This window comes from Phyllobates terribilis, unplaced genomic scaffold, assembly GCF_046119375.1.
Source record: "Phyllobates terribilis strain yellow unplaced genomic scaffold, ASM4611937v1 Scaffold_4__5_contigs__length_816908805, whole genome shotgun sequence".
Taxonomy (NCBI): Eukaryota; Metazoa; Chordata; class Amphibia; order Anura; family Dendrobatidae; genus Phyllobates; species Phyllobates terribilis.
In genome coordinates, this window is record NW_027362764.1 from 672,782,297 (window position 1) to 672,810,129 (window position 27,833).

At 45.4% G+C, this 27,833-nt stretch overlaps 2 protein-coding genes across 4 annotated transcripts in view; one reads left to right on the plus strand and one right to left on the minus strand.

Annotated features, from left to right (window-relative positions):
* Positions 1 to 27,278, plus strand: E2F5 (E2F transcription factor 5). The gene is made up of 9 exons (XM_073679521.1): positions 1 to 269; positions 2,724 to 2,833; positions 4,594 to 4,753; positions 6,355 to 6,400; positions 8,422 to 8,486; positions 9,737 to 9,953; positions 17,118 to 17,297; positions 17,744 to 17,788; positions 24,289 to 27,278. Exons 1-9 carry the CDS (start codon positions 156 to 158, stop codon positions 24,396 to 24,398), a joined length of 1,047 nt encoding a protein of 348 aa, XP_073535622.1. The 5' UTR covers positions 1 to 155; the 3' UTR covers positions 24,399 to 27,278.
* The window catches only part of RBIS (ribosomal biogenesis factor), a 43,913-nt gene continuing 43,139 nt past the window's right edge, over positions 27,060 to 27,833 (minus strand). For all 3 annotated transcript variants that reach the window (XM_073679527.1, XM_073679528.1, XM_073679529.1), the window contains one exon: positions 27,060 to 27,399. In XM_073679527.1, coding sequence (XP_073535628.1) covers positions 27,331 to 27,399 — 69 coding nt within the window. In that variant the 3' untranslated portion in view covers positions 27,060 to 27,330. The remainder of the gene's footprint in view (positions 27,400 to 27,833) is intronic.

The following is a 27,833-nucleotide window of genomic DNA, read 5'->3' on the forward strand; positions in this document are numbered from 1 at the left end:
TGTCTCCAGGGCAACGCTGCGCTCAGACGTCACTTCCCGTCTAATCGCGACTCGCGTGGTGCTCCGCGTGTTGTGTGCCCACTAGTCCCCGGTGTTACCCGGTAGAGGGGGCGGGCGGGCTGCACAGGCCTGCCCCCGGTGTCACGGCGGGAGACATGGCGGAGCCAGCAGGGGTGTCCAGCAGACATGAGAAGAGTCTGGGGCTCCTCACTAGTAAATTTGTCTCCCTCCTGCAGGAAGCGAAGGACGGAGTGCTGGACCTGAAGGTGGTGAGTGAGCAGTGCCCTATCCCCCGTGCCCGGTACCAGCACCACGGCGGGGGGAGATGGAGGCCGAGGCGCCCCCTGTGGGTGAGCGCTGCCATCTGCTGTACTTGGGGTGTCTGCACCGGAAACGATGTCCTGCAGAGCCGCACGCTTCTATTAGAGCGTGTTCACACTTTTATAGCTTTTTTTTTTGCATAAGTGATGGCTGCAGAAACGCTGCCTACATTACTATGGGTTTTATGCATTAAAATTGTGTAAAAGCTAAAAGAATTGACATGCTGCGGTTATGAGACCGCACACTGCAGATCAAAAGTCACCAGGGGGAAAAAAGGCCCCATGTGAATGAGACTATAGAAACCGCACTTATTTTGCTGCTGGACCTTTTAGGGGCCTTGAACCTGTGATCGTCCAGTCTCTTATTCCATGTTACTGGACTATAGAGTGTAAATGGCCGTTTCCTAGAACGCTCGGCCTGCGGCAGCCACATGGCCTCCAACCGGCCCCCAGCTGCCACAGTATCCAGTGGTTCCCTGCGATTGTGTTGCGGGGTCACATGGGAGCCGGTGTGTTCTTTGCGCAGCAGCAATGACGTCCTTGGGATGTTGCCGTCAGAGCCCGGCAGTAGCGTCTGAATGGCTCCCAGTGATCGGAGCGCAGGTGTTACAGCCAGTTGCCGGCTATGGCATCCACTGCATGTGGAGAGAGCGCAGCTCCGGAGCCCCCGCTGCACACACTACACCCATATGCGCAAAAGTGTTATGAAAAAAAAAGGTGACAAATGCCGCCGTTCTCACCGGGTCTGTGCTGCATTGTTCTCCGGCTGCACCGGTTTCCACCATGTAGGTGATGTCTCGATCTTCGCTCACCTGACTGCTGAGGACTCACTCGCAGCTGCCTTTGTTGCAGAAATCTTCACTACCGACAATTGGTTTCATGTTAAAAAGGTTCTTTCTGCTGGGAGCAAATTGAGTTTTTGTTTCAGATGAACGGGGCAGTTGCAGATATTTTGTAATGAGATCTGTACAGCCGTCCTTGGGCTTCTGTGCATAATTATATTTTAGACATTGCTTTTACGTGTTTAATGCCTATAGAGGGAAGGCATAACCCCCAGCACCACCACCCCCCAACGCGCGCCTGGAGCATGCTGAGATAGCCCGGCGCTGCTCCATCAGTCACATGAGTGACTGCGCACGCTGACCGCCGCCATTTACACAGTGATGTGTGTGGCCGTGCTCGCTCCTCCCAGACTACAGTGGACATTTCACCAGTAAAATGTCAGATAACATTTTCATCCAAACTTTGACCGCCCCCATTATAGATCAATCAGGTCCAATCGGATCAGTCTGATTTCACATTTTTGAATTAGAGCAGACACAGCCAGTACTTGACATAGGGGGCCGTCCATCTTGGATTCTGAGGTCTGGCACAGCTCTTTATTAGCCCTCCCACCCTGTCTCTCTTATAGCCCCTGACCAGTCCGTGCATTGCAGTCCGTGCTCGTACCCTGTTGCATGGACGCCTGCATGAGCCCTTACACTACAAGCGGCCCTTTGAAGACAGCCATGCTGCTGATATGGCCCTTGGTGAAAATTGAGTTGAATTAGCTGATCTAAAGACGTGCCACCACTGTGATAAATCTGGAGCATTTTATGATTTACTTTTCTGAAGTCGGCCAATTGTTTGTCCTACAGCTATCTCTTCTCTTACACGGGAACGCTCATTTCACTGCCGACAGATCTCTATGAGAAAGCCGCAGACTGATCTCTGCCGGTGACTTATCTCTGGGAGAGCAAACCAGTCTGAAATCGGGCATGCCTTATTAACATCTTTCCCTATCATCGGTAGGTCGGGGCCCCCATACACATTAATGTGTTGGCCAAACCCATCAATATTGGTAACGTATAGATAAATTGATGGCTGGGTGTCACTGGTGGTGAGCCCCTTCACATGCTGACATTGTCCAGTCTGTGCTGTCAATTGCAGTGGTAAATCCCGCTCAGATACAAATAACAGTGCTCCAGTATTACAACTCAGTGGAGATTAAGACCGTTTACTGTATCTGATGCCAGGAGACCCCTTTTTAAAGTGGTTGTCTAATTTGGATAATTGCTCTTAGGGCCATATTACCAGTCCGAGTGCGATCCAGGAAAATATCATTTCGCACTTGGACCAGTGTTTATTTTTGGACCACATTCTCCATGCAAGTCAATGAGCACGTGGAAATCATCAGACTGCACTAGGATGACATCCGAGTGCAGTCTGATTTCCACGCACTGACACAATGGAGAAGATGGAGACATTTTGTTCTTCGTGTTCTCCACAGTCTGCTCCGGTTCCCTCATCTGTGAGCGAATCTACTGCCGTCTGCATGAGCACTTAGTGAGAATTTTCCCCCTACACGTATCATTGTAGAAAAGCTGTTTTTATTGAACTGCAGTGACTACTTCTGTCTTTCAGGCTGCTGATACTCTGGCTGTGAGACAAAAGCGCAGAATATACGATATAACAAATGTCTTGGAAGGAATTGGTTTGATAGAGAAGAAGTCAAAGAACAGCATCCAGTGGAAGTAAGTAATGTCTGACGGAGAAATCTCCCTTCTGGCAGCTCACAGATGATAGCCACAAAAATCAGTTTAATAAAGGGCCTGTGCGTTTCTCTATTTTAAAGGGACACTAAACCAAAAAATAAATAATGCATGGGAGATAACTTTGTTCCCTGTAATTTTCAGGTTGTAGGATTTTCTGTACCTTGCTAAAATGAATCTTGAAGAAAACACATGGGCTTATCTGAGGGTCTTTCATTTTTGGCTGGATAATGACTGATGGGGGAGAACTAAGTAAATTAGAGGAAGCAAGGAAGGAATTAAAGGGAGTAACAGATGGGATATCTTTATTTTTTTATGCATTTTTTATGTTAGGTTATGAAGGAGTTATAGACTTATGACGCATAGGTACTTCATAGGTCGTGTCCAGGCATTTGAAGCGGGCTCTGGCGCTGAGCCCAAATCTTTTCAGGCACATGACAGCCGATCTGATCAGCTGACATGTGCCCCTAACAGCCGCGGGTGGAATCGCGATCCACTCACGGCTGTTAACATGTTTAATACCGCTGTCGATCTCCGACAGCGACATATCACATGATCGCGTCTGAATTATGTCACTAACCCCCGCCCATTGGGGCCCCTGTCACATGACCGTGGGGCGCCGATGGGTTGGCATGACAACGGGGGGTCTGCAGGAGACCCCCGTTCTTGTCATTGCTGATCTGCTATGAACGCCGCCCTGTGGCCGGCGTTCATAGATGATGATTTTTGCTACACATAGTATAGCAGAAGTGATCTGACGATCGCAGCTTCTAGTCTCCGAAGAAGACTATTAAAGCAAGTAAAAAGTAGAAGAAAAATATTTTTTTTTTTAAAAAAAATATAAAAGTTCAAATCACCCCCCTTTTGCCCCAATCAAAATAACACAATTAAAAAAAAAAAAAAAATCATCAAAAATACACATGTTTAGTATCGCCACGTTCAGAATCGCCCGATCTATCAAAATATAGAAAGAATTAATCCCATCGGTAAATGGTGTAACGAGAAAAAAAATCAAAACAGCAGAATTACTTTTTTTTTCGTCGCTGCAACATTGTAATAAAATGCAATAACGGGCGATCATAACATTGTATCTGCACCAAAATGGTATCAATAAAAACGTCAGCTCGGCAGGCAAAAAATAAGCCCTCACCCGGCCCCAGATCCCGAAAAATGGAGACGCTACAGGTCTCGGAAAATGGCGTCATGTTTTATTTTTTTGATGTTTGTTTGTTTTTTTACAAACTTTGGATTTTTTTTTTCACCACATAAATAAAAAAAAGAACCTATACATGTTTGGTGTCTGCGTACTGGTAATGACCTGGGGAATCATAATGGCAGGTCAGTTTTAGCATTTAATGAACATGGTAAAAAAACAAAATAAAAAAACAATTGTGGAATTGCACTCTTTTTGCAGTTTTACCACACTTGGAATTTTTTTCCCTTTTTCCAGTACAGTATATCATAAAATTAATGGTGTCTTTCAAAAGTACAACTTGTCCTGCAAAAAAAAAGAAGCCCTCACATGGCCATATTGATGGAGAAATAAAAAATTATGGCTCTGGGAAGAAGGGGGGGAAGGGGGCAAAAAATGAAAGTGGAAAAACCCAAGGTGGTGAAGGGGTTAAGATTTATACAGCAGTTGCAGTAAGAATAATGCAGTTTTTTTTTTGCTTTCTGCATATTATGATGGTTCCCTAACTTCACAACTAGCGTGATCTGAGGTTGTTTCCTTTCTTTGTAAGGGGGGTCGGTGCCGGGTGCAACACAAAAGAAATCCTGGATCGACTGAAGAATCTTAAAGCGGAAATTGGAGATCTGGAGCTGAAGGAGAAGGAGCTGGACCAGCAGAAAGTGTGGCTGCAGCAGAGCATCAATAATGTGATAGACGACTCTGGGAATCAAACATATCCTTTATTACTGCAGTCCTAAGATAGGAGGGATGGGGACCACCACGGCTTCTGCACATCCAATTCTCACTATGTCTAGAGGGGATCGTATTAGATCAATTTCTATTAGAGGGGAAAACTCCAAGATAACGTTACATTGTGCTATTACAAGTGCCCCAGACTAAAAAAAAAACTTGTTCAGATGTGTATCTATAGTGGAAGGAAACGCACTAACAACACACATGCGTTTTTTACCTCTGTATTTTCTGCATCTATGCAATTCTATGGGAAAAATGCACACAACACTCAGCGTACCCGCCAGAGAAATAAACATTTTGCAGATTTTAAATACGCACCGCTGGTCAGGTTACACAGTGTGTTAAAAAAATAAAGAAATATTAACAAGCCCTATATTTAAAGCGGTCAGTCATTGGTTGTCATTTCTGAAAATCTGATGTGCGCACAATCTGATCCCATATACTTGCATATGTTGCCCATAGACTCTCATGGTAGGAAAATGTGCACGGTTTCTTTGTAAGAACCAGTATGGCCGCAATGCCACTTACTGGTCCCTTACTTACCATCCCAACATATGATAAAAGAATGCTATTTGTGTGGGTATGTCTAGCTGGTTCATTTCTGGTGTAACTTTGAATAAAAAAAGGTCTGCTGATCTAGGTCATGTCTGACAAGCCATCAGAATCATCTCTGGGAGTATAAAGGGAATCTATCAGCAGGTTTTTGCTATGTAATCTGAGAGCATCATAATGTAGGGGCAGAGACTCTGATTCCAGTGTTATTACTTAGAGGTATTCCTGTCTCCAAGATCCTATCCCAATATGTAGCTGGTGTAATAATAACAATATTAGCAAATACCTCCAATTAGAAATGTAGTATAGTTCTTCTGATTCACTGTCACCCCATGTGCAGGGCATTCCAGTAGCTTAGGTATCCATGGTTACGACCACGCATATAGGCACAGTTAATGGTCGTAACCATGGATACCTAAGCTACTTCAATCCCCTTCAAAATAGGGTAAGAGAGTGAATCAGAAGAACTATACTACATTTCTAATTGGAGCTATTTGCTAATACTATTACACCTAGTACATATTGGGATAGGATCTTGGAGATAGGAATACCCTTTTAATGGGCTGTTTGGTGCAGTTTTGATAGAATCCCTGTTTTTCTCTGCTGTGGATGTAGCAGTGCTATGAAAGTTGATCTGTATAACGCCGCCCACACCCCTGATTGGCAGCTTCCTCTGTACACTGTCAGCAAGCTACCAATCAGTGGTGGGAGCGGGGTTACTCAGATTAGCCTGACTGGCCTGCACAAGACACCTAGTCCTGTAGTGATAATTTCCTGCTGATAAAACACTGATTGTATTGAAACTACAGCACACAGCTTAATAAGGGACACAATACTGGAATTGGGGGTCTTTGTCCCTATCTCATACCGTTCTCAGATTAAATTGCAAAAGCCTGCTGACAGTTTCCCTTGAACCTGTTCTACTGTAACAGAAAATATGCTAAAGAGAAGGTCTGACAATTGGTAGAGGGTTAATAAAAAAAAAAAGTCTTTGTATAGATTTGTCTATGCTCCTTAATAAAACCATACATTTTCTTTTGTAACCCACGATGACCTTTGTAATAGCTTTAATGGTAAGTTTGCATTTGGTAGCGACCCAATAATGTAAAATAATATTGTCTGTTCCCCTCCATACTACGCCGGCGTTCATGTACAGTAATCGGCATTTCTTCCGGTCTGTATAGTGCAGCTGTGACCCGGAGGGGTTTAGTTTTGGGTGTTCTTTTGTTCATACAGTGTAAGCATTATTTAATATGTCTGTCATACATATAGGGATCACTTTGTTCCAAGCCTGGGGCAGAAAACAACAATCTGCCATTAACAAGTTAGCATTCTTCTTGGAGAAAAGATTTTGCACAAATCTAGTGTTTTATCCTACTTTATGTAGTAAAGACATTCTATGGGTCTATGGCAGAGAATGTCACAAAGAAGAGATCTAGGGTAAAAATTCCAATATTTTATTTGGAAATCATTTAAAATATTATCACGTAATAAAAGAGGGAGACCTCAAATACAGTTTTCTTTACTTTAAAGCTGTACTTGAAGTGATATGTTAATTGGGGTTAAATGAGAGATCTAATATTGATTGCACTAGCATTTACAAACTAAATTCTTTTCATTGTATATACATTTTTTTTATATACAAATCACATTTAATTACAATCAAATGGTCTGTACTTTTTTTGAGGTCTCCCTGTTTTATTAGATGATTAATAATCTTTTTATTTATATAGCCCCAACATATTCCGCAGGGCTTTACAATTCAAACAATTTGCAGACATTATCAGCACTGTCCCCATTGGGGCTCACAATCTACATTCCCTATCATTATGTCTTTGGAGTGTGGGAGGAAACTGGAGAACCCGGAGGAAACCCACAGGGAGAACATACAAACTCCTTGCAGATGTTGTGTATTTTAAATGATTTCTTAAATAAAATATTAGAATTTTTTTTACCATTGATCTTCTTTGTGACATTCTCTGCCATAGACCCATAGAATTTCTGGAACCGGTAGTCAGGGCCGGCTCTGGGCGAAAGAGACTCAGTGGGCCCGTTTAACACATACCACCATATAACGCTCCATACAGGATACTGGTCCCCATATAACGCTCCATACAGGATACTGGTCCCCATATAATGCTCCATACAGGATATTGGCCCCCATATAACGCTCCATACAGGATATCATCTCTCACCCCCTCCCCCCAACCATATAATGCCCCATGCAGGATGTCGTCTCCCCCCCCACCCCATATAATGCCCCATGCAGGATGTCAATTGTTCCCCCCACCATATAATGTCCTATGTATCCATGCATATAAAAAAAATAATCAAATACTCCCCTCACTTCTTACCTGCTGCCGCTGCACCTAACCCCTCTCCCCCGCCGGTGTCTTCCCGCTGTACGCTGCATGTGACTGGTCAGGAGAGCGCGCGGTGTAAAGACGTCACCGTGCCCTCTGGCCTGAGACGTCACAGTGCAGCAGCTGTGGAAGAGACCGGATGTGCTGCGGAGGCACGGGGAGAGGTAAGTATTGTGCTGGGGCCCTTAGCAAGCGGGGGAGAGCGGGCGCTGACACCGGCACCGCACCACTCATGGGTCCCACAGCGCGGTGGGGCGCCCGACTGTGAGCGGGCCCCACCGCCTGCTCAGGGCCCAGGTGCGCCGGGTGCTGACCCCGGCCCTGCCAGTAGTGATAATTTATTGTGTGCTGAATGAATTACATTGTTCTAGGGCTATGGCCATATGGTGTCAACGCACATTCTGGTGGGGTTTTTTTTCTCCTTGCAAAATTTCAACAGGAAATAGATTTGGTTTAAGCCTGATCTGTCTGTATGTTGTGCAGCCATGGAAGTGTTGGATAAAGGAGACCCCCGGTCATAATCCTGATCGTTCTGGAACTGTAGTATTTAGTCATGATTACAATTTTATTTTAAATAGCCTTGTAAATAATACTCAAGAGGATAGATAATGTAAGCCGCTAGGGGTGCACCTTTGAGACCCCAGGAATCTTACATTCCTCACCCATCTTAGGGATGGCTATTATTTGGGTAAATGCCCTGTAAAAGATAACTTTGTGATACATATTTGCAGGTGATACACTTTTGGCCGTCCAGGCGCCCTCTGGCACACAGCTGGAAGTTCCAATTCCAGAAACGGTGAGTGCAACCTCCTTATAAAATGCTTCCGTAAGAAAAGAATGGTTCTTGAACTAAACCCCATACTTGCTAAGCCCTGCCCTCACTTACACATATAGTGGGAAGTCGTTGTGAGTGAGGCTCACTAAAATGTTGCCTCCTAATAAGTGGTAGAAAAGAATGCTGAGTCTAAGCTTGTGGCATGTGTTTTCTTCTCTTTTCTCCTTCTAATAACACCCACACTTCCCTCAAAACAAGCAATTTTTTTCCTTGCATAATGGATCCTAAAGATTACGGGAGAAGCTGGGAAATGAGTGCACCTAGCTTTTCCTGAAAGTCAGGGCTTGTTCAGACGAGCGTATTATAATGGATGTGTGCTGTCCATGGCGCACACAGACCGCACATGCATCCCTTATAGCACATGCCCTTGTGCGCATGGCCTTCTTTGTTCTTCACACTCTGACCAATGGTCTGCATGGAACAAATAACAGCACGCACTACTTTGGTCCAATTTATAGACTAGACTCCTGCACTTGTCTGATCCAGTCACATTTGCAATGGCCCAAGGTTTCTTACAGCCATCTAATGCTGGCCTCAAAGGGTTATTTCAGTGTGACATGCCATAAGCATCCCACATCTGGGACTTGTACCTATCTTCAGACGGTCCTGTAGAAGTGACTTGGTAGAGATGCACACAGGCGACTACATCAGCAGGCAAGGAAGAAGGTCCTTGGACTCCTCTTTCGGATATGGATGGGGCCCACAGCTGTCAGACATTGGTGAGATGTTGTCAGGATATGCCACTAAGGTTTAAGCTGGGAATAACGCTTTAATCTATAGCCATGCGATATACCACTGCCCGTTATGTGTTCTGAGAGCGATGGATGATCTTGTTTCTCTGCTTTCGCATAAAGCTGCCTCAGTTTATTCTAAGGATCATTGCTCAGATGGTGGTTCTGTTACATCTAGAGTCAATCATCTCCTCGTTGTGTACTTGGAGTGAAGTACAACCCTCATTGTGCCTCTTCTGGATAGATGTGGCCAGCCATAACTTACATTTGTGCACACCATTGCAGAGACTGGTATCCCTCCCGACTGACAGCTGGGCGCCATTACACAGTAATTATAATAGTGCTGTAATCAAGGATTATTCCTGCGTGATGCTCCAGACCTGCATTACCACGATGTGGCGCTACTAGAGCTCTGCCGTCTCCTAGTTGTCTTTTGTGCATTAACTTTACTTTTCTAAGGCAAATGTTGTTTTCTTTTAGGGTCAAAATGGACAGAAAAAATACCAGATCAGCTTAAAGAGCAGTTCTGGGCCCATCAGTGTGCTTCTGATCAATAAGGATTCCAGTGCCTCCAAGCCAGTGGCTTTCCCTGTCCCCCCGCCCGATGACATTACACAGCCGCAGGTTCAGGCGGACTCGTCCAGTGCGCTGAAATCGTCCACACAGGATAAACCTCAGCAGACAGAGGAGGATCCAAGTAAGGATTCACAGGATTCTCAGGCCAGTGAGCCAATTTGATGTATAGTCCAAGTAAATGGTTAGGCTAGAAATAATCTGTTCCCAACTTTGTATATTTAGTAGATGTACATGCATGCAGGGGCGGACATATCATTGGTGCGACTTGTGCAACTGTCTACTTCCACCTCTTCTACCTCCAAAGCAGTTGCAATTTTGCATTTTTAGGAGCTCTTGGGCCCATATATTGTTCTTGCACAGAGGCCCTTTTCTGTGTCCGCCAGTACATGCATGCATGCATACACATACTGACACTTTATGTAGTGCTCCCTCCAGCTCCAATGACAAGGGAGTCCAGGGCAGGGGACATTGTCTATCACATTTATATATCTTTAACAGTAACTACTTAAAGGGAATGTGTCGTGATTTTTGTATTAATAATTATTGATTATAGAATCAGTTATTTTTAAAACAAAATGACATGTCGTGTTTTAACATGTATTTACTTAACTTTTGTCTGCAGCCACTGGGGGCTGCCATTTTTATTTACTGACATGAAAGTGTCTAAGCACGATGATGGTACAATACAGGGCTGCCGACCGGCGCTCTCCACCACTGCTAACACTGCAGTATTATAGCGCAGCAGTATAATCATCACGTTGCTGTGTTCTGAGCACTGACTCCGCTCTGCTCACTCAGTATAATGCCTCATTCAGAGGTCTGTAATACAGGGACGTCCAGGATGAGGCTTTACTGCTGAATCTGCAAAGGACATCAGAAGTCTGTGTGCAGACACAGCAGTAAAGCCTCATTCAGACGTCCCTGCATTAGAGACCTCTGAATGAGGCATTATACTGACTGAGCAGAGCTGTGCATGTCATCCCATCATGTGTGATACGGTCCGCTGAGTCGTGAATCTGTTCTGATCATGTTATATGGTCCCCTGAATCGCATATCTAATCCCTGCATGTGATACAATCCGCGTACCTAATCTCCGCTGCCGGCCGTCCTCCGTGACACTGTCCACATCTCTGTATCACTTTGCAGTCACCAACAAAATGTCTCTGCACTGTGATTCTAGTCTTAATCCTCCCTTATCCTTGTGCAGATGCCCAGAGGAGGGGAGGAGTCACTACGCACACACGCGCACACGTGAACAGACCCTGCCCACATTTACTGCAGTCGTAATCAGAGCTAGCACTATGGGAAATTTCAGCAGCTGCTCCCCTTAGTGTATAAAAGTGGAAAATATCAAAACTGTTTAAATTGTTTTTCATATTATAATTAGTGATGAGCGAGCAATAAAATGCTCGGGTACTCGTTGCTCGGGTCAAGCAAATCGTAATGCTCGGGTGCGCGACCCGAGCAACAAGCCCAATGTAAGTCTATGGCGATCTGCAGAGGGCCTAAAAATTGCCCAAATCGATAGGAACAGTGCTGAAATGACATGGGAACAGCATGGGGAAGTGGGGAAGACCCCTGGAAGCATTTCTGACTCCCAGGTCACTGCTGTCAACAATGTTGTCAGAGTATTACGCCACTTTTACGGACTCACAATAAAACATACAAAAACGAAGCCATAATGGATTTTCTGTAAAAAAAAAAAAAAAACGTCAATAGACATTCTTTCCAGGATATTGACTCCTCCACACCTTGGGCTATGTTCACACATAGTGTTTTTGATGCGTTTTTGCACTTTTGCATTTCTTTCAACGGTGAAAAATACATTCACTAGTAAATGTAATTTTAACATTTTACTACCTTATCTGGTCATGTGGTGTGTGTGATATATCATCAGACACATCCTGTTTCATTTGGAGGAGGGAATCTGAAAGTCACAGCCTATTTTTATAGGGTCATCAGGTGGCCCTTACTATTGTTAGAGGGCCATCAGCCTGCTATGCTTTGTTGTACCCATTATTAAGAAGTGAGTCTCCTATACTGTTATTGCATATGCAGTGTCTGCAAGGGCTGCCAAAAATTTGGACACACCCCAATACCCCTTTGAAGAAATGTAGAGGAGGTCCTCATTAAAAAAAATTTTTTTTACCATTGTTAAGAAGTGGGTCTCCTATACTGGTAATGCCCATGCACTAAGTGTACGGGCTGACAAGCATTTACCCCTGGGGGGATATACATGAACATACTGTGTAACATACAGAATGTTAGAGGTAGGCCTCTAAAAAAAATTTCCTACTGGCATCATAAACATCCTTAAGAAAAAATTATGTGGGTGTTTCATCACGGTCATATGGTGGTGGAGAAGGAGGACGACAACAGAAAATAGACAAAATCAGGAAGCGTATACCCATTTCTGGGTGTGAAGACAGAGGTGCATGGGAATAGTTAGACCTCCCAAAAAAAAAAGCCACTAGATTTGACTTTATGTTCCGCTGCTATCATTGGGTGGTGTTGAGAAGTCTGGCCCAATCCAGCCTGTCAGCATTTTCAGTTGACAGGTGGATGCGCCTATTGGTTATAATTCCACCAGTGGCACTAAAAACCCGCTCTGACAAAACACTATCGGCAGGGCAGGCCAGGACCTCCAAGGCGTAGAGAGCCAGTTCATGCCACGTGTCTAGCTTGGATACCCAATAATTATAAGGCACAGAGGAATCACTAAGGACTTCGGCAAGGTACTCCTTCAGCATCTTCCAAAACTTTTCCCTCCTTGTGAGAGTACCCCGCGCCTCAGGGCCTGGGCGCTGTGAGGGGCTGAGAAAACTGTCCCACACCTTTGACAGTGTTCCCCTGCCTCTTCTGCATCATATTTGTGTCTCTCTCGCCTGTACTCTGTGGTTGTCCAACAAACTGTGACCTCTGCCACCAGCGTTTTCAGATGGGAATTTATTTTAATAATTCCACAACAAGGGCCTTCTGGCACTGTAAAATTTTATTAGACCTGTCCTGCGTGGGAATAAGAGACAGAAAGTTCTTCTTGTAGCGTGGGTCTAGAAGTGTGACCAGCCAGTAATTACTGTTGGCCAAAATGTTTACAACGCAAAGGTCACGGGAAAGGCAGCGGAACATAAGGTCAGCCATATGTGCCAGACTGCTAACAGCCAAGTCTTCCCTGTCCTGACCAAAAGGACGACAGTCCATGCTCTCCTCCTCATCCTCCTCGTTCTCCCTTTCCTCAGGCCATCCACACTGAACAGACGTATGACAGTTGTGTGGGTAGTACTGTCTGTAGCGCAGGAAACTAGCTGCTGTTCTTCTCCTCATTATCACCCAATCCACGTTGGGAAGAGATGAGGCTGGGCTGTGTGTAATCACCCTGTATGGTTCCTTGCTCCATCTCCTCTTTAATTGTGAGCAGCAAGCATTTCCGTAGACAGAGAAGCGGGATGGTGATGCTAATTATGGCATCATCGCCGCTCACCATCTTGGTGGAGTCCTCAAAGTTTTGGAGGATAGTACATACGAGGGCCAGTCAATAAGTAATGCCTCCTATTTTTTTTCTTCTTTTAATTGGCAAGAAATCCAAATGCAATTACATAGGTTGAAAACCACAACATTAACGATTAATTTGTCACTTTTCAATATAATCTCCATCCATTTCCACAGTCTTGGTCCACCGTTTAACAAGCGCATGTATTCCAGCATGGTAAAAAGCATTCTTGGGACTCACCGTGCACAAACTTTTCTGTATCCCAGTTGTCCAATAACTTTCATCACACTGCCTTTACTGAGGCAGATAATGCCACACAATTCATCTGCAGTCACCCGGCGGTCACCATGAATGATGTCATCGACTCGCTGAATGTTGCTTGGAGTCACTGCGGTTACTGGCCTGCCACTCCGCATTTTGTCAGCCAACGGTGATGGCCCTTCAGCTGTGTTACAGCGACGAACCCATCGTCTACCAGTACTGACATCCACTGTTGCATCACCGTACACATTTTTCAGTCTCTCATGAATTCGAATGGGCGTTTCACCTTCTGCATGCAAGAATTCAATCACAGAACGTTGTCTAATACCAACATCGATGTCAGCCATTTTGCAAACGGATACAGTCCTGCCACCTGTTGGTGCAGGAAGTTGCAATTGCTGTGGATTGGAGAAGAAGGTTTGAGGAATTGTGCCAAATTCGAATATTTAATATAACTACCTTATTTAAGGAGAAAAAAAATAGGAGGCATTACTTATTGACTGACCCTCATATGTCTGACATCCTCGCCCACTCATGACCTCTTATGTGCAGAGGCTGACCTGAATAACGACGGGCGTGTTGAAGCTCACTCAATAACTGCCCTCTGCTGCTCACAAACCCTTCCCAACAGCTGCAGTGTAGTGTTCCAACGTGTGGGGACATCACACACCAGTCGGTGAGCTGAAAGCTGCAAATGCTGCTCAAGCACGGCAAGGGCGGCGGAAGCTGTAGGTGACTTTTGAAAATGTGCAAAAACGCGGCGTAATTTCACAAGCAGCTCAGGCAGATCCAGGTAGGTTTTGAGAAACCGCTGAACCACTAGTTTGAGCACATGGGCATGGTACGTGTGCGAGCTCGCCTAGCCTCAGAGCCGCCACCAGGTTCCGGCCATTGTCACACATGACCATGCCTGGCTGTAGGTTCAGCGGTGACAGCCACAGATCTGCCTGCTCTTTTACAGCTGTCAACAACTCTTCAGCGGTGTACGGTTTGTCACCTAAGCAGATTAGCTTCAGCAATGACTTGCTGTCACCCTGACTTAGTGGCAATTGTCTCATCATCATCCACCTCATGCGACAATAATTGCACTTTCCCACCGTCGCCTTCCTGTGACCGTGGCTGCTCAAATTTTTGAGCATCGGTACAAGCGTTCTCCTCTTGTCCTGCTTGAAGCCGGTCTGGCGAGAGGCATCTATAAATGGGAAAACTGAACAGCTCTTCTGAGTCTCCAAGTGTGGGATCAGTTGTCTCCGGGCACTCGGCATGGTGGGAGGAAGGAGGATCAGGGTGAGGAATATGTGGTCCAGACTCACGGCTACTAAGACTGGACTGTGTGGAAGACGGTGGTGGTGGTGGAAAACGGACTGGAAACATTATCTGCTATCCAATAACAACCTTTTCACCCTGCTCCGTCTTAAATAGTTGTGTTCCTGGGCCTCCTAGTAATTGGGACAGGAAGGTAGATCGACATGATGTGGGTGTTTGTTGTGCTCCCTCAGCAGGCACCGTTTCATCTTGCCTGCGTGCACCATCACGTCCACTTCACCGTCCTTTTCCACACACCTTGCCCATTTTAAATGGAGTGTAATATTTGGCCCACTCCAAAAAATGTCACAATTATTACCGTAGTAATATGGGATCACATCTGGTGACCACGGTTTTAGGCAGTGGCCTTCTAATATACTATTGGTCAGCAACCAAGTGTGAAATAGGATGAACAACACCCAAGTGGCAGACTTAAAGGCTGCGTGCCCACTATGCATTTTTCAAGCGTTTTTTCCGCGGAATTTCCGCAGCGAAAATGCTTAAAAAACGCTTGGTAATACGTGCCCCATGGTCCCCGATGATCCACATGTGCTGAGCACATACTGCGGAAATTTCCGCTGCGGATTATCATTGCGGAAAAATACGCAGCATGTCCATTAATTTTGCGGACACGCAACGTAATTGCCGCCATTGACTTGCATTGGACCGCGTGACATCTGCATCTGCACAAGCGGATATCGTACGGTTCAATGTGCGGATGGTACCCAGGTCTGGAGGAGAGGACCTATACATGATTCAATATGCCTACATGTATGTTTACTCTCAGGTAAAGTGCTTGTAGGGTAACCTGTCATACATGAAAATGGCATGGGTCATGAGTATAAGTGGATCATATGTTGTGCTTTCCACACATGTCCTGATCAAGAATGAGTGCAAATAGTCACAATCCTCAATGAGAATCGATATACCAATCCAAAATGGGTTATCCTATATCTCTACATCCACCGTATACCTATTAGGGGAAATGCTCATGGTTGTATTACCTGGTTGTCCGTGGTGACCCCAGGGTCAGCGTGCAACACACAGCAGCATGGACCACCAGGTAACACAACCTTGAGCATCCACGATGGATTCACTTGGGTCACTATAGAATTTCTTGTAATATACTTTGACATATAATATATGCCTCATCCAGTATATGTTCTACTCATAGGGTATGTTTACTTTAGATTTTGTCCACTACTTTAGCATTGATGACCTATTCTTGTGACAGGTCATCGATGTCTGATCGGGTCCGACACCTGGCACCTCCGCCGATCAGCTGTTCAATGTCCAGAAATGCTCACTTGCGGAGCTGGCAGTCTTCTGATGGTGGCCGCGGCTGGGTACTACACGTCCACCTCCTATTCAAATCAATAGGTGTAGTGTGCAGTACCCAGCCGTGGCCACCATCAGAAGACTGCCAGCTCCGCAAGTGAGCATTTCTGGACATTGAACAGCTGATCGGCGGAGGTGCCAGGTGTCGGACCCGATCAGACATCGATGACCTGTCACAAGAATAGGTCATCAATGCTAAAGTAGTGGACAACATCTTTTAGTATTTGCCGACATCAATATATAAACAATGTCTTTTGGCAAGAAAGTGTGTTGTTTTTTTTTTTTTTTTTCCCCCCGGTAATAAGAATGTCTGAAAGAACTGACCGGCTGCAGATGTGAAACTGCTTCAAGTCTGTAAGGAAAAAAATAAGTAACGTGCATGAGATTTTCAGAAATCTGATTCACTTTGCTGGGACAGTAAGAGGTTGTTTATGCTAGAAAAATGAGACGTATGCACATACCCTTACTTCTTGTGGATTCAGGCCTATCTTTTGTATTAAAGCATCTGATGAGCGTGTGCAAAGGTGACTGTGAACGGAGGGGGAGCAGGGGAGCTGTGACATCCCCTTCTGTGATTGGTGGATCCTGTGTGTAGAGTTGTTACCGGTCATTGGAATCCTGCCACTGATGATAACGAGACTGCTGAAAACTGTTAAAAAACATTATCTATGAATCTAGAATAGCCCCAGTGAGACAATTGTAAGATATATATATATATATATATTTTTTTTTTTTTTAAGATTAAAATGAAAAACAATTGCCAAACATTTTTTGTAAAAAGATCCATATAATACAACACCTGATGTACCCAGTATACAATGCAGTGCTATTTGAGACATTATATTTGTGCGGTTTCTTCTCTTTCTGATTTGATTCTTTCCTGCTCCTCAGATGATGGGCACAAGAGCACAACTACAAGCAGTTTCTGTGATCCGCCGGACTCCTTCCTGTACCCTCCCCTCTCAGACTTGGCCCCCACCACTGCCAGCTCCAGTGACTTCCTTCCATTGGATGTGAATAATTTCTTTAAGACCAGTACATTTGACATGACAAAGCTGGATGATACAGAAGGTAATGGGGGTCAATGGGGCGTCACCCTTCAGCTTGTATTCGATGAACGATTTATTTTGCATTTTGCAAAGAGACCAATGTTTAAATAGACTAAAAGTAGTGATGGTCTCCTCACCGCCCCCTGCTGTCCACGTTCAGCGCTTCCTTGGTCTGCACTGCGCTGGGCTTCCTGGGCCATCTTCACATGTAGGAAATGCTGCTCAGGCAGAGACTAGTCACAGCGGTGACCCATCGTTTTCAGTGACGGGAAAATACCTGTTGAAAAGATCATTGGCTGAGGCGAATCATTGCTACTGCCGGGGATCCCAGTAAGTGGCGGGGCGGTAGTGGAGAAGGATTGGTCAAGATGGGTATCTCCCACCCCCTCTGCTTGAATTATATATTTTTTTATTTAACAGTCAAGATGAAGGTTTGTTAAAATGTCCAAATTTTTTTATTTTTATTAGGTCAGATAAGCGGAGACTTAATTGATGAGCTAATGTCTTCTGATGGTATGTATGACCTTCCTCAATTTGTAATGAATTTGCATTTCATGAAGTGTAAGCATATAACAGTAACTATTAACCCCTTCTTGACCGGCGACTTATATTTACATCATCAGCCCTGTCCCTGTCTTTTGATACGGGCTCACACGCTGAGCCTGCTTCTTTCCACGCACTTGATGGCTGATTTAATCAGCCATCAAGTGCCTCGAACAGCCGTAGGTGGGCCTCAGATCCACCCTGTTAACCAGTTAAATGCCGCTATCACTCACCGACAGCAGCATTTAACACGCAGACAGGCAGCACATCATTGATCCGGCCCATTGGTACGCCCGTCACATGATCACGGGGTGCAGATGGGTTGTCATGACAGCAGGGCGTTTGCTGAAGACCCACGTGCCTGTCATCGCAATTCTCTTGTGAGCGTCCGTGTTCATAGATCGTGACTTTTCATCTCTGACAGGGATTTAAACACGCGCCAGCCGGAAGCGCGTCATTCTGTCTGCCCATCGGCGCCCCTGTCATGTGATTGAGGAGCGCTGAAGGGTTGTCATGACAGCCAGGGGTCTGTAGAATATCATTATGATATTCCTGTGAACGCTGGCTTTCATAGGAGATCGGAATTTTTGCTATACATTGCAATTCTGAAGCCCTTCAAGCTTCATAACAAGACTATTAAAGGGAATCTGTCACCACAAACTATTACAGGCAGCTCAGGACAGTGATCCCTGTATGTCTGATATCAGATGTGTTGTTGTGGATAAATCCTCTTTTATCACTTTATATAAATGACCTCTTCCGAGCTCTGAGGAGGACTCTGCCTGGTGATAACTCGGCCTCCATGGATTATTATACATGAAGGGGGAGTTACCAGTGTGATGTGTAATGGCCGCTCTCTGCTCTCCTGATCTCACTGCAGAGCTGTGTGTGATTATACCTGACACATCTGCAGGTTCCTCTCAGCTTCCATCTCACAGGCAGACAGGGTGTAATAATGTTACAATACAGAAGAGCTGTGAGAGCTGCAGCAGATGTGTTTGCAAGAAGACAAAGTTCACTTCTCCTGTTCTGTGTTAGTTCTTTGTCTCGCACTGGTAACTCCCCCTTCATGTATAATAATCTCTGGAGGCAGAGTTATCTTCCAGACAGCGTCCTCCCCAGAGTCTGGAAGACATATTTATATAAAGTGATAAGATTATTTATCCTCAACAAGGCATCTGATATGATGAATACAGGGGATCACTCTCCTTACAGGTTATTGACTGCTATGTGCATATTAATAGTTTAGATAGGTCAAATTTCTTTACAAATTCCATTTAAATACACTAAAAAGTGAAGAAAAATTTTACAAAATATTAAAAAAAACAAGTTCAAATCACCCTCTTTTACCCCATTAAAAATAAAACAAAAAAAAATACACATTTGATATCACCACGTTCACAAATGTCCGACTATCAAAATATAAAACGAATCCGATTGGTAAATAGCGTAATGAGAAAACTCCACAATTACATTTTTTTGGGCCATCACAACATTGCAATAAAATGCAGTGAAAGGCGATCAAAACCTCATATCTATCCCAAAATATTATCAGTAAAAACATGAAACTTAAGGTGCAAAAAATATGAACTCACCCAGCCCTTGATCAGAAAAAATGAGAATGTTATGGGTCTCAGAAAATTGGCAACAATAGCGGGAAAAAACATTTTTGGACACATTTCTGAATTTAGTTTTTTTTTTTTTATTCTGCGCAGGCGAGTCACTGTAAGTGGAAGTAGCAGTGACTCGTTCACCTGTGCAGAATAAAGAAGACTCCATAGAAGGGCGAAAACGTCAAGTGTAATCGCGCTATTGCAGGACGCAGGTGCGGGATTCTGGGGCCACAGCTGCACGTGACAGGACACTGTGACGCTGAACGGAGGGGGTGGTACACTAATGAAGAGCACAGGCAGAGTTTTCTTCCAGGCACCGCACACCCCAGAGCCTGGAAGAACTCATTAAGACAAACTAATAAATGTTTTCTCCACAACAATACCACAGTTATGGGCATACAGGTAGGACTATTTTAACCATTCTATAACCTGTATGCCTATAGTAATAGATTGCATAAGTCCAAGGTGTGACAAATTCCCTTTAAATTAGGGATATCAAACTCAAACACACAGAGGGCCAAAATTAAAAACTTGGACAAAGTCGCGGACCAAGCAGTATACAGTATAATGGGTCTCACGTAGTCCTCCATACTGAATAATGGGTCCCACGAAGTCCTCCATACAGAATAATGGGCCCCACGTAGTCCTCCATACAGAATAATGGGCCCCACGTAGTCCTCCATACAGAATAATGGGCCCCACGTAGTCCTCCATACAGAATAATGGGCCCCACGTAGTCCTCCATACAGAATAATGGGCCCCACGTAGTCCTCCATACAGAATAATGGGCCCCACGTAGTCCTCCATACAGAATAATGGGCCCCACGTAGTCCTCCATACAGAATAATGGGCCCCACGTAGTCCTCCATACAGAATAATGGGCCCCACGTAGTCCTCCATACAGAATAATGGGCCCCACGTAGTCCTCCATACAGAATAATGGGCCCCACGTAGTCCTCCATACAGAATAATGGGCCCCACGTAGTCCTCCATACAGAATAATGGGCCCCACGTAGTCCTCCATACAGAATAATGGGCCCCACGTAGTCCTCCATACAGAATAATGGGCCCCACGTAGTCCTCCATACAGAATAATGGGCCCCACGTAGTCCTCCATACAGAATAATGGGCCCCACGTAGTCCTCCATACAGAATAATGGGCCCCACGTAGTCCTCCATACAGAATAATGGGCCCCACGTAGTCCTCCATACAGAATAATGGGCCCCACGTAGTCCTCCATACAGAATAATGGGCCCCACGTAGTCCTCCATACAGAATAATGGGCCCCACGTAGTCCTCCATACAGAATAATGGGCCCCACGTAGTCCTCCATACAGAATAATGGGCCCCACGTAGTCCTCCATACAGAATAATGGGCCCCACGTAGTCCTCCATACAGAATAATGGGCCCCACGTAGTCCTCCATACAGAATAATGGGCCCCACGTAGTCCTCCATACAGAATAATGGGCCCCACGTAGTCCTCCATACAGAATAATGGGCCCCACGTAGTCCTCCATACAGAATAATGGGCCCCACGTAGTCCTCCATACAGAATAATGGGCCCCACGTAGTCCTCCATACAGAATAATGGGCCCCACGTAGTCCTCCATACAGAATAATGGGCCCCACGTAGTCCTCCATACAGAATAATGGGCCCCACGTAGTCCTCCATACAGAATAATGGGCCCCACGTAGTCCTCCATACAGAATAATGGGCCCCACGTAGTCCTCCATACAGAATAATGGGCCCCACGTAGTCCTCCATACAGAATAATGGGCCCCACGTAGTCCTCCATACAGAATAATGGGCCCCACGTAGTCCTCCATACAGAATAATGGGCCCCACGTAGTCCTCCATACAGAATAATGGGCCCCACGTAGTCCTCCATACAGAATAATGGGCCCCACGTAGTCCTCCATACAGAATAATGGGCCCCACGTAGTCCTCCATACAGAATAATGGGCCCCACGTAGTCCTCCATACAGAATAATGGGCCCCACGTAGTCCTCCATACAGAATAATGGGCCCCACGTAGTCCTCCATACAGAATAATGGGCCCCACGTAGTCCTCCATACAGAATAATGGGCCCCACGTAGTCCTCCATACAGAATAATGGGCCCCACGTAGTCCTCCATACAGAATAATGGGCCCCACGTAGTCCTCCATACAGAATAATGGGCCCCACGTAGTCCTCCATACAGAATAATGGGCCCCACGTAGTCCTCCATACAGAATAATGGGCCCCACGTAGTCCTCCATACAGAATAATGGGCCCCACGTAGTCCTCCATACAGAATAATGGGCCCCACGTAGTCCTCCATACAGAATAATGGGCCCCACGTAGTCCTCCATACAGAATAATGGGCCCCACGTAGTCCTCCATACAGAATAATGGGCCCCACGTAGTCCTCCATACAGAATAATGGGCCCCACGTAGTCCTCCATACAGAATAATGGGCCCCACGTAGTCCTCCATACAGAATAATGGGCCCCACGTAGTCCTCCATACAGAATAATGGGCCCCACGTAGTCCTCCATACAGAATAATGGGCCCCACGTAGTCCTCCATACAGAATAATGGGCCCCACGTAGTCCTCCATACAGAATAATGGGCCCCACGTAGTCCTCCATACAGAATAATGGGCCCCACGTAGTCCTCCATACAGAATAATGGGCCCCACGTAGTCCTCCATACAGAATAATGGGCCCCACGTAGTCCTCCATACAGAATAATGGGCCCCACGTAGTCCTCCATACAGAATAATGGGCCCCACGTAGTCCTCCATACAGAATAATGGGCCCCACGTAGTCCTCCATACAGAATAATGGGCCCCACGTAGTCCTCCATACAGAATAATGGGCCCCACGTAGTCCTCCATACAGAATAATGGGCCCCACGTAGTCCTCCATACAGAATAATGGGCCCCACGTAGTCCTCCATACAGAATAATGGGCCCCACGTAGTCCTCCATACAGAATAATGGGCCCCACGTAGTCCTCCATACAGAATAATGGGCCCCACGTAGTCCTCCATACAGAATAATGGGCCCCACGTAGTCCTCCATACAGAATAATGGGCCCCACGTAGTCCTCCATACAGAATAATGGGCCCCACGTAGTCCTCCATACAGAATAATGGGCCCCACGTAGTCCTCCATACAGAATAATGGGCCCCACGTAGTCCTCCATACAGAATAATGGGCCCCACGTAGTCCTCCATACAGAATAATGGGCCCCACGTAGTCCTCCATACAGAATAATGGGCCCCACGTAGTCCTCCATACAGAATAATGGGCCCCACGTAGTCCTCCATACAGAATAATGGGCCCCACGTAGTCCTCCATACAGAATAATGGGCCCCACGTAGTCCTCCATACAGAATAATGGGCCCCACGTAGTCCTCCATACAGAATAATGGGCCCCACGTAGTCCTCCATACAGAATAATGGGCCCCACGTAGTCCTCCATACAGAATAATGGGCCCCACGTAGTCCTCCATACAGAATAATGGGCCCCACGTAGTCCTCCATACAGAATAATGGGCCCCACGTAGTCCTCCATACAGAATAATGGGCCCCACGTAGTCCTCCATACAGAATAATGGGCCCCACGTAGTCCTCCATACAGAATAATGGGCCCCACGTAGTCCTCCATACAGAATAATGGGCCCCACGTAGTCCTCCATACAGAATAATGGGCCCCACGTAGTCCTCCATACAGAATAATGGGCCCCACGTAGTCCTCCATACAGAATAATGGGCCCCACGTAGTCCTCCATACAGAATAATGGGCCCCACGTAGTCCTCCATACAGAATAATGGGCCCCACGTAGTCCTCCATACGGAATAATGGGCCCCACGTAGTCCTCCATACGGAATAATGGGCCCCACGTAGTCCTCCATACGGAATAATGGGCCCCACGTAGTCCTCCATACGGAATAATGGGCCCCACGTAGTCCTCCATACGGAATAATGGGCCCCACGTAGTCCTCCATACGGAATAATGGGCCCCACGTAGTCCTCCATACGGAATAATGGGCCCCACGTAGTCCTCCATACGGAATAATGGGCCCCACGTAGTCCTCCATACGGAATAATGGGCCCCACGTAGTCCTCCATACGGAATAATGGGCCCCACGTAGTCCTCCATACGGAATAATGGGCCCCACGTAGTCCTCCATACGGAATAATGGGCCCCACGTAGTCCTCCATACGGAATAATGGGCCCCACGTAGTCCTCCATACGGAATAATGGGCCCCACGTAGTCCTCCATACGGAATAATGGGCCCCACGTAGTCCTCCATACGGAATAATGGGCCCCACGTAGTCCTCCATACGGAATAATGGGCCCCACGTAGTCCTCCATACGGAATAATGGGCCCCACGTAGTCCTCCATACGGAATAATGGGCCCCACGTAGTCCTCCATACGGAATAATGGGCCCCACGTAGTCCTCCATACGGAATAATGGGCCCCACGTAGTCCTCCATACGGAATAATGGGCCCACGTAGGGCTGGTGGTGTTGGTATCGCAGGCCAAATAAAACCACCCTGTGGGCCAGAGTTTGACATGTAAGCTTTAAACCCTGCTAATGATTAATCAGCTCAGACTCTTTACGGGTTTTAAAAGTATATTTACTAAGGAATACTAGTTTCAGAGTAACATATGTGCTGCAGTCGCACAGCCGGTGGCCATGGCGGTAGTTTTGGCAACATGAATCTGATGACAGGTTCTCTTTTAAAGGAGGGGGGGGGGGTATTCAGCCTTTGTATGTTCTCCTGTCACATTGATTAATGTTTACAAGTTTTTACAGTATTCCTTGTGACTTATATCTTCTTTTTCTCTTCCAGTTTTCCCACTTCTGCGACTCTCTCCAACCCCCGGGGATGACTACAATTTTAACCTAGATGACAGTGAAGGAGTCTGTGATCTGTTCGACGTGCAGATACTAAATTATTAGGTTTATTCCCTACTCTCTGGACTTCTGTCTACCTCCATCTGCCTTAAATTATCTGCCTTAAATTAGCGTATTTTTTTTAACATTTTTTTAACTTTTTGTTTTTTGTACAGTGGAGTAGATTTTATAAATGTGTCACTTGTTCTGATTGTTGGACTTGTTTGTAGAAGAAAAGTCTGATTTTATTCTGAAACTAACGGGCTCATCACATTGTGTTAGATGCAATGAAATCTGCTGGTGAATGGAGGGTTTAAGAAATGGGAGCTAAAGTTAACTTTTAAGTAGAGATGCTCACGCTCAGCGAGGACTCGGAAAGTAATTAACGTTTGCTTTATCAGATCTGTATGTATCCAGAAATAGAGATGAGCCGATAGTTTTTCACAATCCCGGTCCAGGTCTGTGCTCTTTGGCCATGGACAGGGGCTACACAGATTTCCTTACCCTCAGCCATCCCAGACTCTGCCGCATAGATGACACAAAGCCAACGAATCAAACCGCCGGGGAACCCAGAAGTTCAGGAAATTCACTTAGCTCCTGTCCATGGCCAAAGCACTTTTTTTTTTTTTTTCCTTTTTTTGTGTATTGCCCAGTCATTTTGTACATCCGTCGTGTATTTTCTGTACTGAGTAGCTGCATTTTCACGAGCGAAAACATTGTTCATACAAAGAGTCTACCCATTTTTTGCAGTCACCGTTATATCCATACAACAAATAATTGTCAGCGCCGGCCCGTCCTGTGCGCCTGCTGCCCCGCCGGCCCGTCCTGTGCGCCTGCTGTGTATATTGTTTTTGCCTATAGACTATAGGTATTTTGCTGATTTACATGTACAAAATTCTGCTAATACCTTCAGGACCTAGAAATGATATTCTACTAACAGTGCATCTGCTTTTACAGTGTTCATGGGTGTTGAGTCACAAGATCGTGACTGACGAGTCTTCTAGGCAATTGTTTTTCTTCCTTAAAGACTACCTCTCCTAGCGATAGATCCATCATTTAATCAGTATGAGATCAGCACACCCTTCTGATCAACTTAAATCTTCTCCAGTGGTTGTCTGATATAAGCCGTGTACGGACAGAACGCAGCAGTACCCCGAGGACCGCTTACATGGCCAATGCAGGGGCCACATACAATGTACGTTGCTTATATCTCGCAATCCCTGGAGCGGATTTTCGCTGATCCATGTTGGACCTGCACCCATTTCACATTGATGACCTGTGCTAAGGATCGGTGGTCCATGAAAATATCTTTATATCACTAGTGACCACACTGCTCCTGTTATGTCAGAGTGGTCAAGAGGGAAGAGAGAAACAACTCTCCTTGATTCTTGGACCCTTGTGAGCAGAATATTGGTCTGCAGCCATCTCAAGTGATCCAAGTCCAGGAGAGAGGGCTTTCTGGACTCGTCTCTTAACCAGGATACAGACCATGCAATGCATCCATGATTCCCTGAATTCAGTGCTTTTTTCTTCTTTGCCAGTCCTCACAGTTTTAGTTTATATAATTTTTCAAAAAAGCGTTGTGTGACTCGAGCCTTAAGTGGTGATAGAACCGGTCTGTTTTTCTCCATGAGAAATAATGGCAAGTACAGCTTGTAGACATGACTGGGGATCACTTCACTAAAGGAAAGGGTGATTTATTTATTTTTTACAAACAAATATTGTCCCCTTTAGAATTGTAGACAATGCCTGCTCAGCCAGTCCTGCCCTTAGCCAGGGATCTGTCAGCATTGGAACTGTGAATAGTCCCTATTTGTTAGAATCTACTGCACCCTCTTTGCCAAAATATTAACAATTATGCACAAAATCTTGTGCAGGTTCTTGTATTGAAAAGTCACCTGTACCGACTAAGCAGGCTGCCGCCGTCCGGCCCGTGCGCTGCAGCCAACACTGCTCATTTACTAAGTTGGAGGGGGTAGGTTCCAGCTTTGTGCAAAAATGTGAAGTGGACATGTTGGCTTTCAGTGACTGCAGCCTACCAACGTAATTCATGTTTGTAAACTATATGATCTCGGGCATATTCTCTTATTGGAAGCCATGTGTGAACAATGTCCACTTCGGCCCCACTGTAGACATAACTGTACTACCCCAAAATTATATGTATTTACATTTTATTTCTCAATTATCCCAGCTGAGTCCATGACTACTGCACAAAAAAAAAATACATTACCTGTATGCTGGGAAAAGTCTCCTAGTACATACACTGGTTTTCATACACTCCCATTCACCTCTCTCTGTACAACATATCGTGGCCATTTATGGCCTCCGCTTATAAAACTGTATAGGAAAGTACGACTCCCTATACTGAGAGCTACTGCAAAGAGAAATATATATATATATTTTTTTTTTTTTGTGGTCTCCATCCAGACTGGCCACTGCCGCATATATACGTCGCGGGAATATACATCCAACAGTAACTGAAGACGCAGTGCACACAGTGTTACATCCACATTGTCCGAAACGCACAGTGGCATAAATCTTCCATCAGAAGGAAAATGCATTTACAGCACAAAGCAGTTATCGGCTGCATTCACACCTGCCTGCTGGTCGTCTTCTCTAGTCTGTGATCATACTGCCTCAGCGACATTACAAGGACGGCATGTTTAGGGTCTAGTATCACACAGCCTTTATGGAGTTCTTAGATGTAGCCATTACCCGCATGGTGCATTTTGTGCCAAACCTTTTTATTTTACTGACATGATGAGTAATCACTGCCACGTCTCACGCCTGATTACAGCAAGTGCCTTGTGGTTATAGCACTTTCTCCGGGTCAGTCCTTTGATCGGTTGTGTAACGTACATGGATCTGTAATAACGTCCCATAGTCGTCATCGTGTAACCACTTTTTTTTGTACTTTATGTTTTTAATAAAATGTACATATATTCACTTAGTCCTTGTGTGCACATCACTGGATGCTTGATAGAAAAACGGACGTCCATCATAGATTGGAAAACAGGGCAGCGGCGTTTTCTATGTCAACAGGGGCTGCTGGAGCGGGTCGGGAAATCTAGGAAAGAAAATAGATTAAATTTACACCCATTCTTCCACGCACATATGGTTTCTACACCAGACTTCCACATCAGTTCTCTACAAAGTTGGTCACAGCGCTGATCTGTGGCTGCAGACGGGAGCCGTGCAAACTAGCTAATCACTGAGGGCATCAATGGCTCTCTTTCATTAGGCAAAATCACGCCACGGTGATCACGTCAAGCCATGTTGTCCAATCAAAAGTGCCAGTGCAGAGGATGCCATCAGGTAAAAGGCCGTTCTAGGGCAATGACATAGCTGCAGGATTGGGTCCTAAAAAAAAAAATCAATTCCCACTGACTATAGTATAATTTTTTATTTTTTTTTTGTAAGGGACACGCACCCATACCACTACATCTATATGTAACAATTGGAAAACAAGGTTTACTTATTTTACTCACTTCTATAGCAGCA

Coding starts and splice junctions, on each gene's coding strand:
- E2F5 (XM_073679521.1), top strand. CDS start 156: ATGGCGGAGCCAGCAGGGGTGTCCAGCAGACATGAGAAGAGTCTGGGG. Junction 9,954..17,117: donor GCAGACAGAGGAGGATCCAA/GTAAGGATTCAC, acceptor CCTGCTCCTCAG/ATGATGGGCACAAGAGCACA. Junction 17,789..24,288: donor TGAGCTAATGTCTTCTGATG/GTATGTATGACC, acceptor TTTCTCTTCCAG/TTTTCCCACTTCTGCGACTC.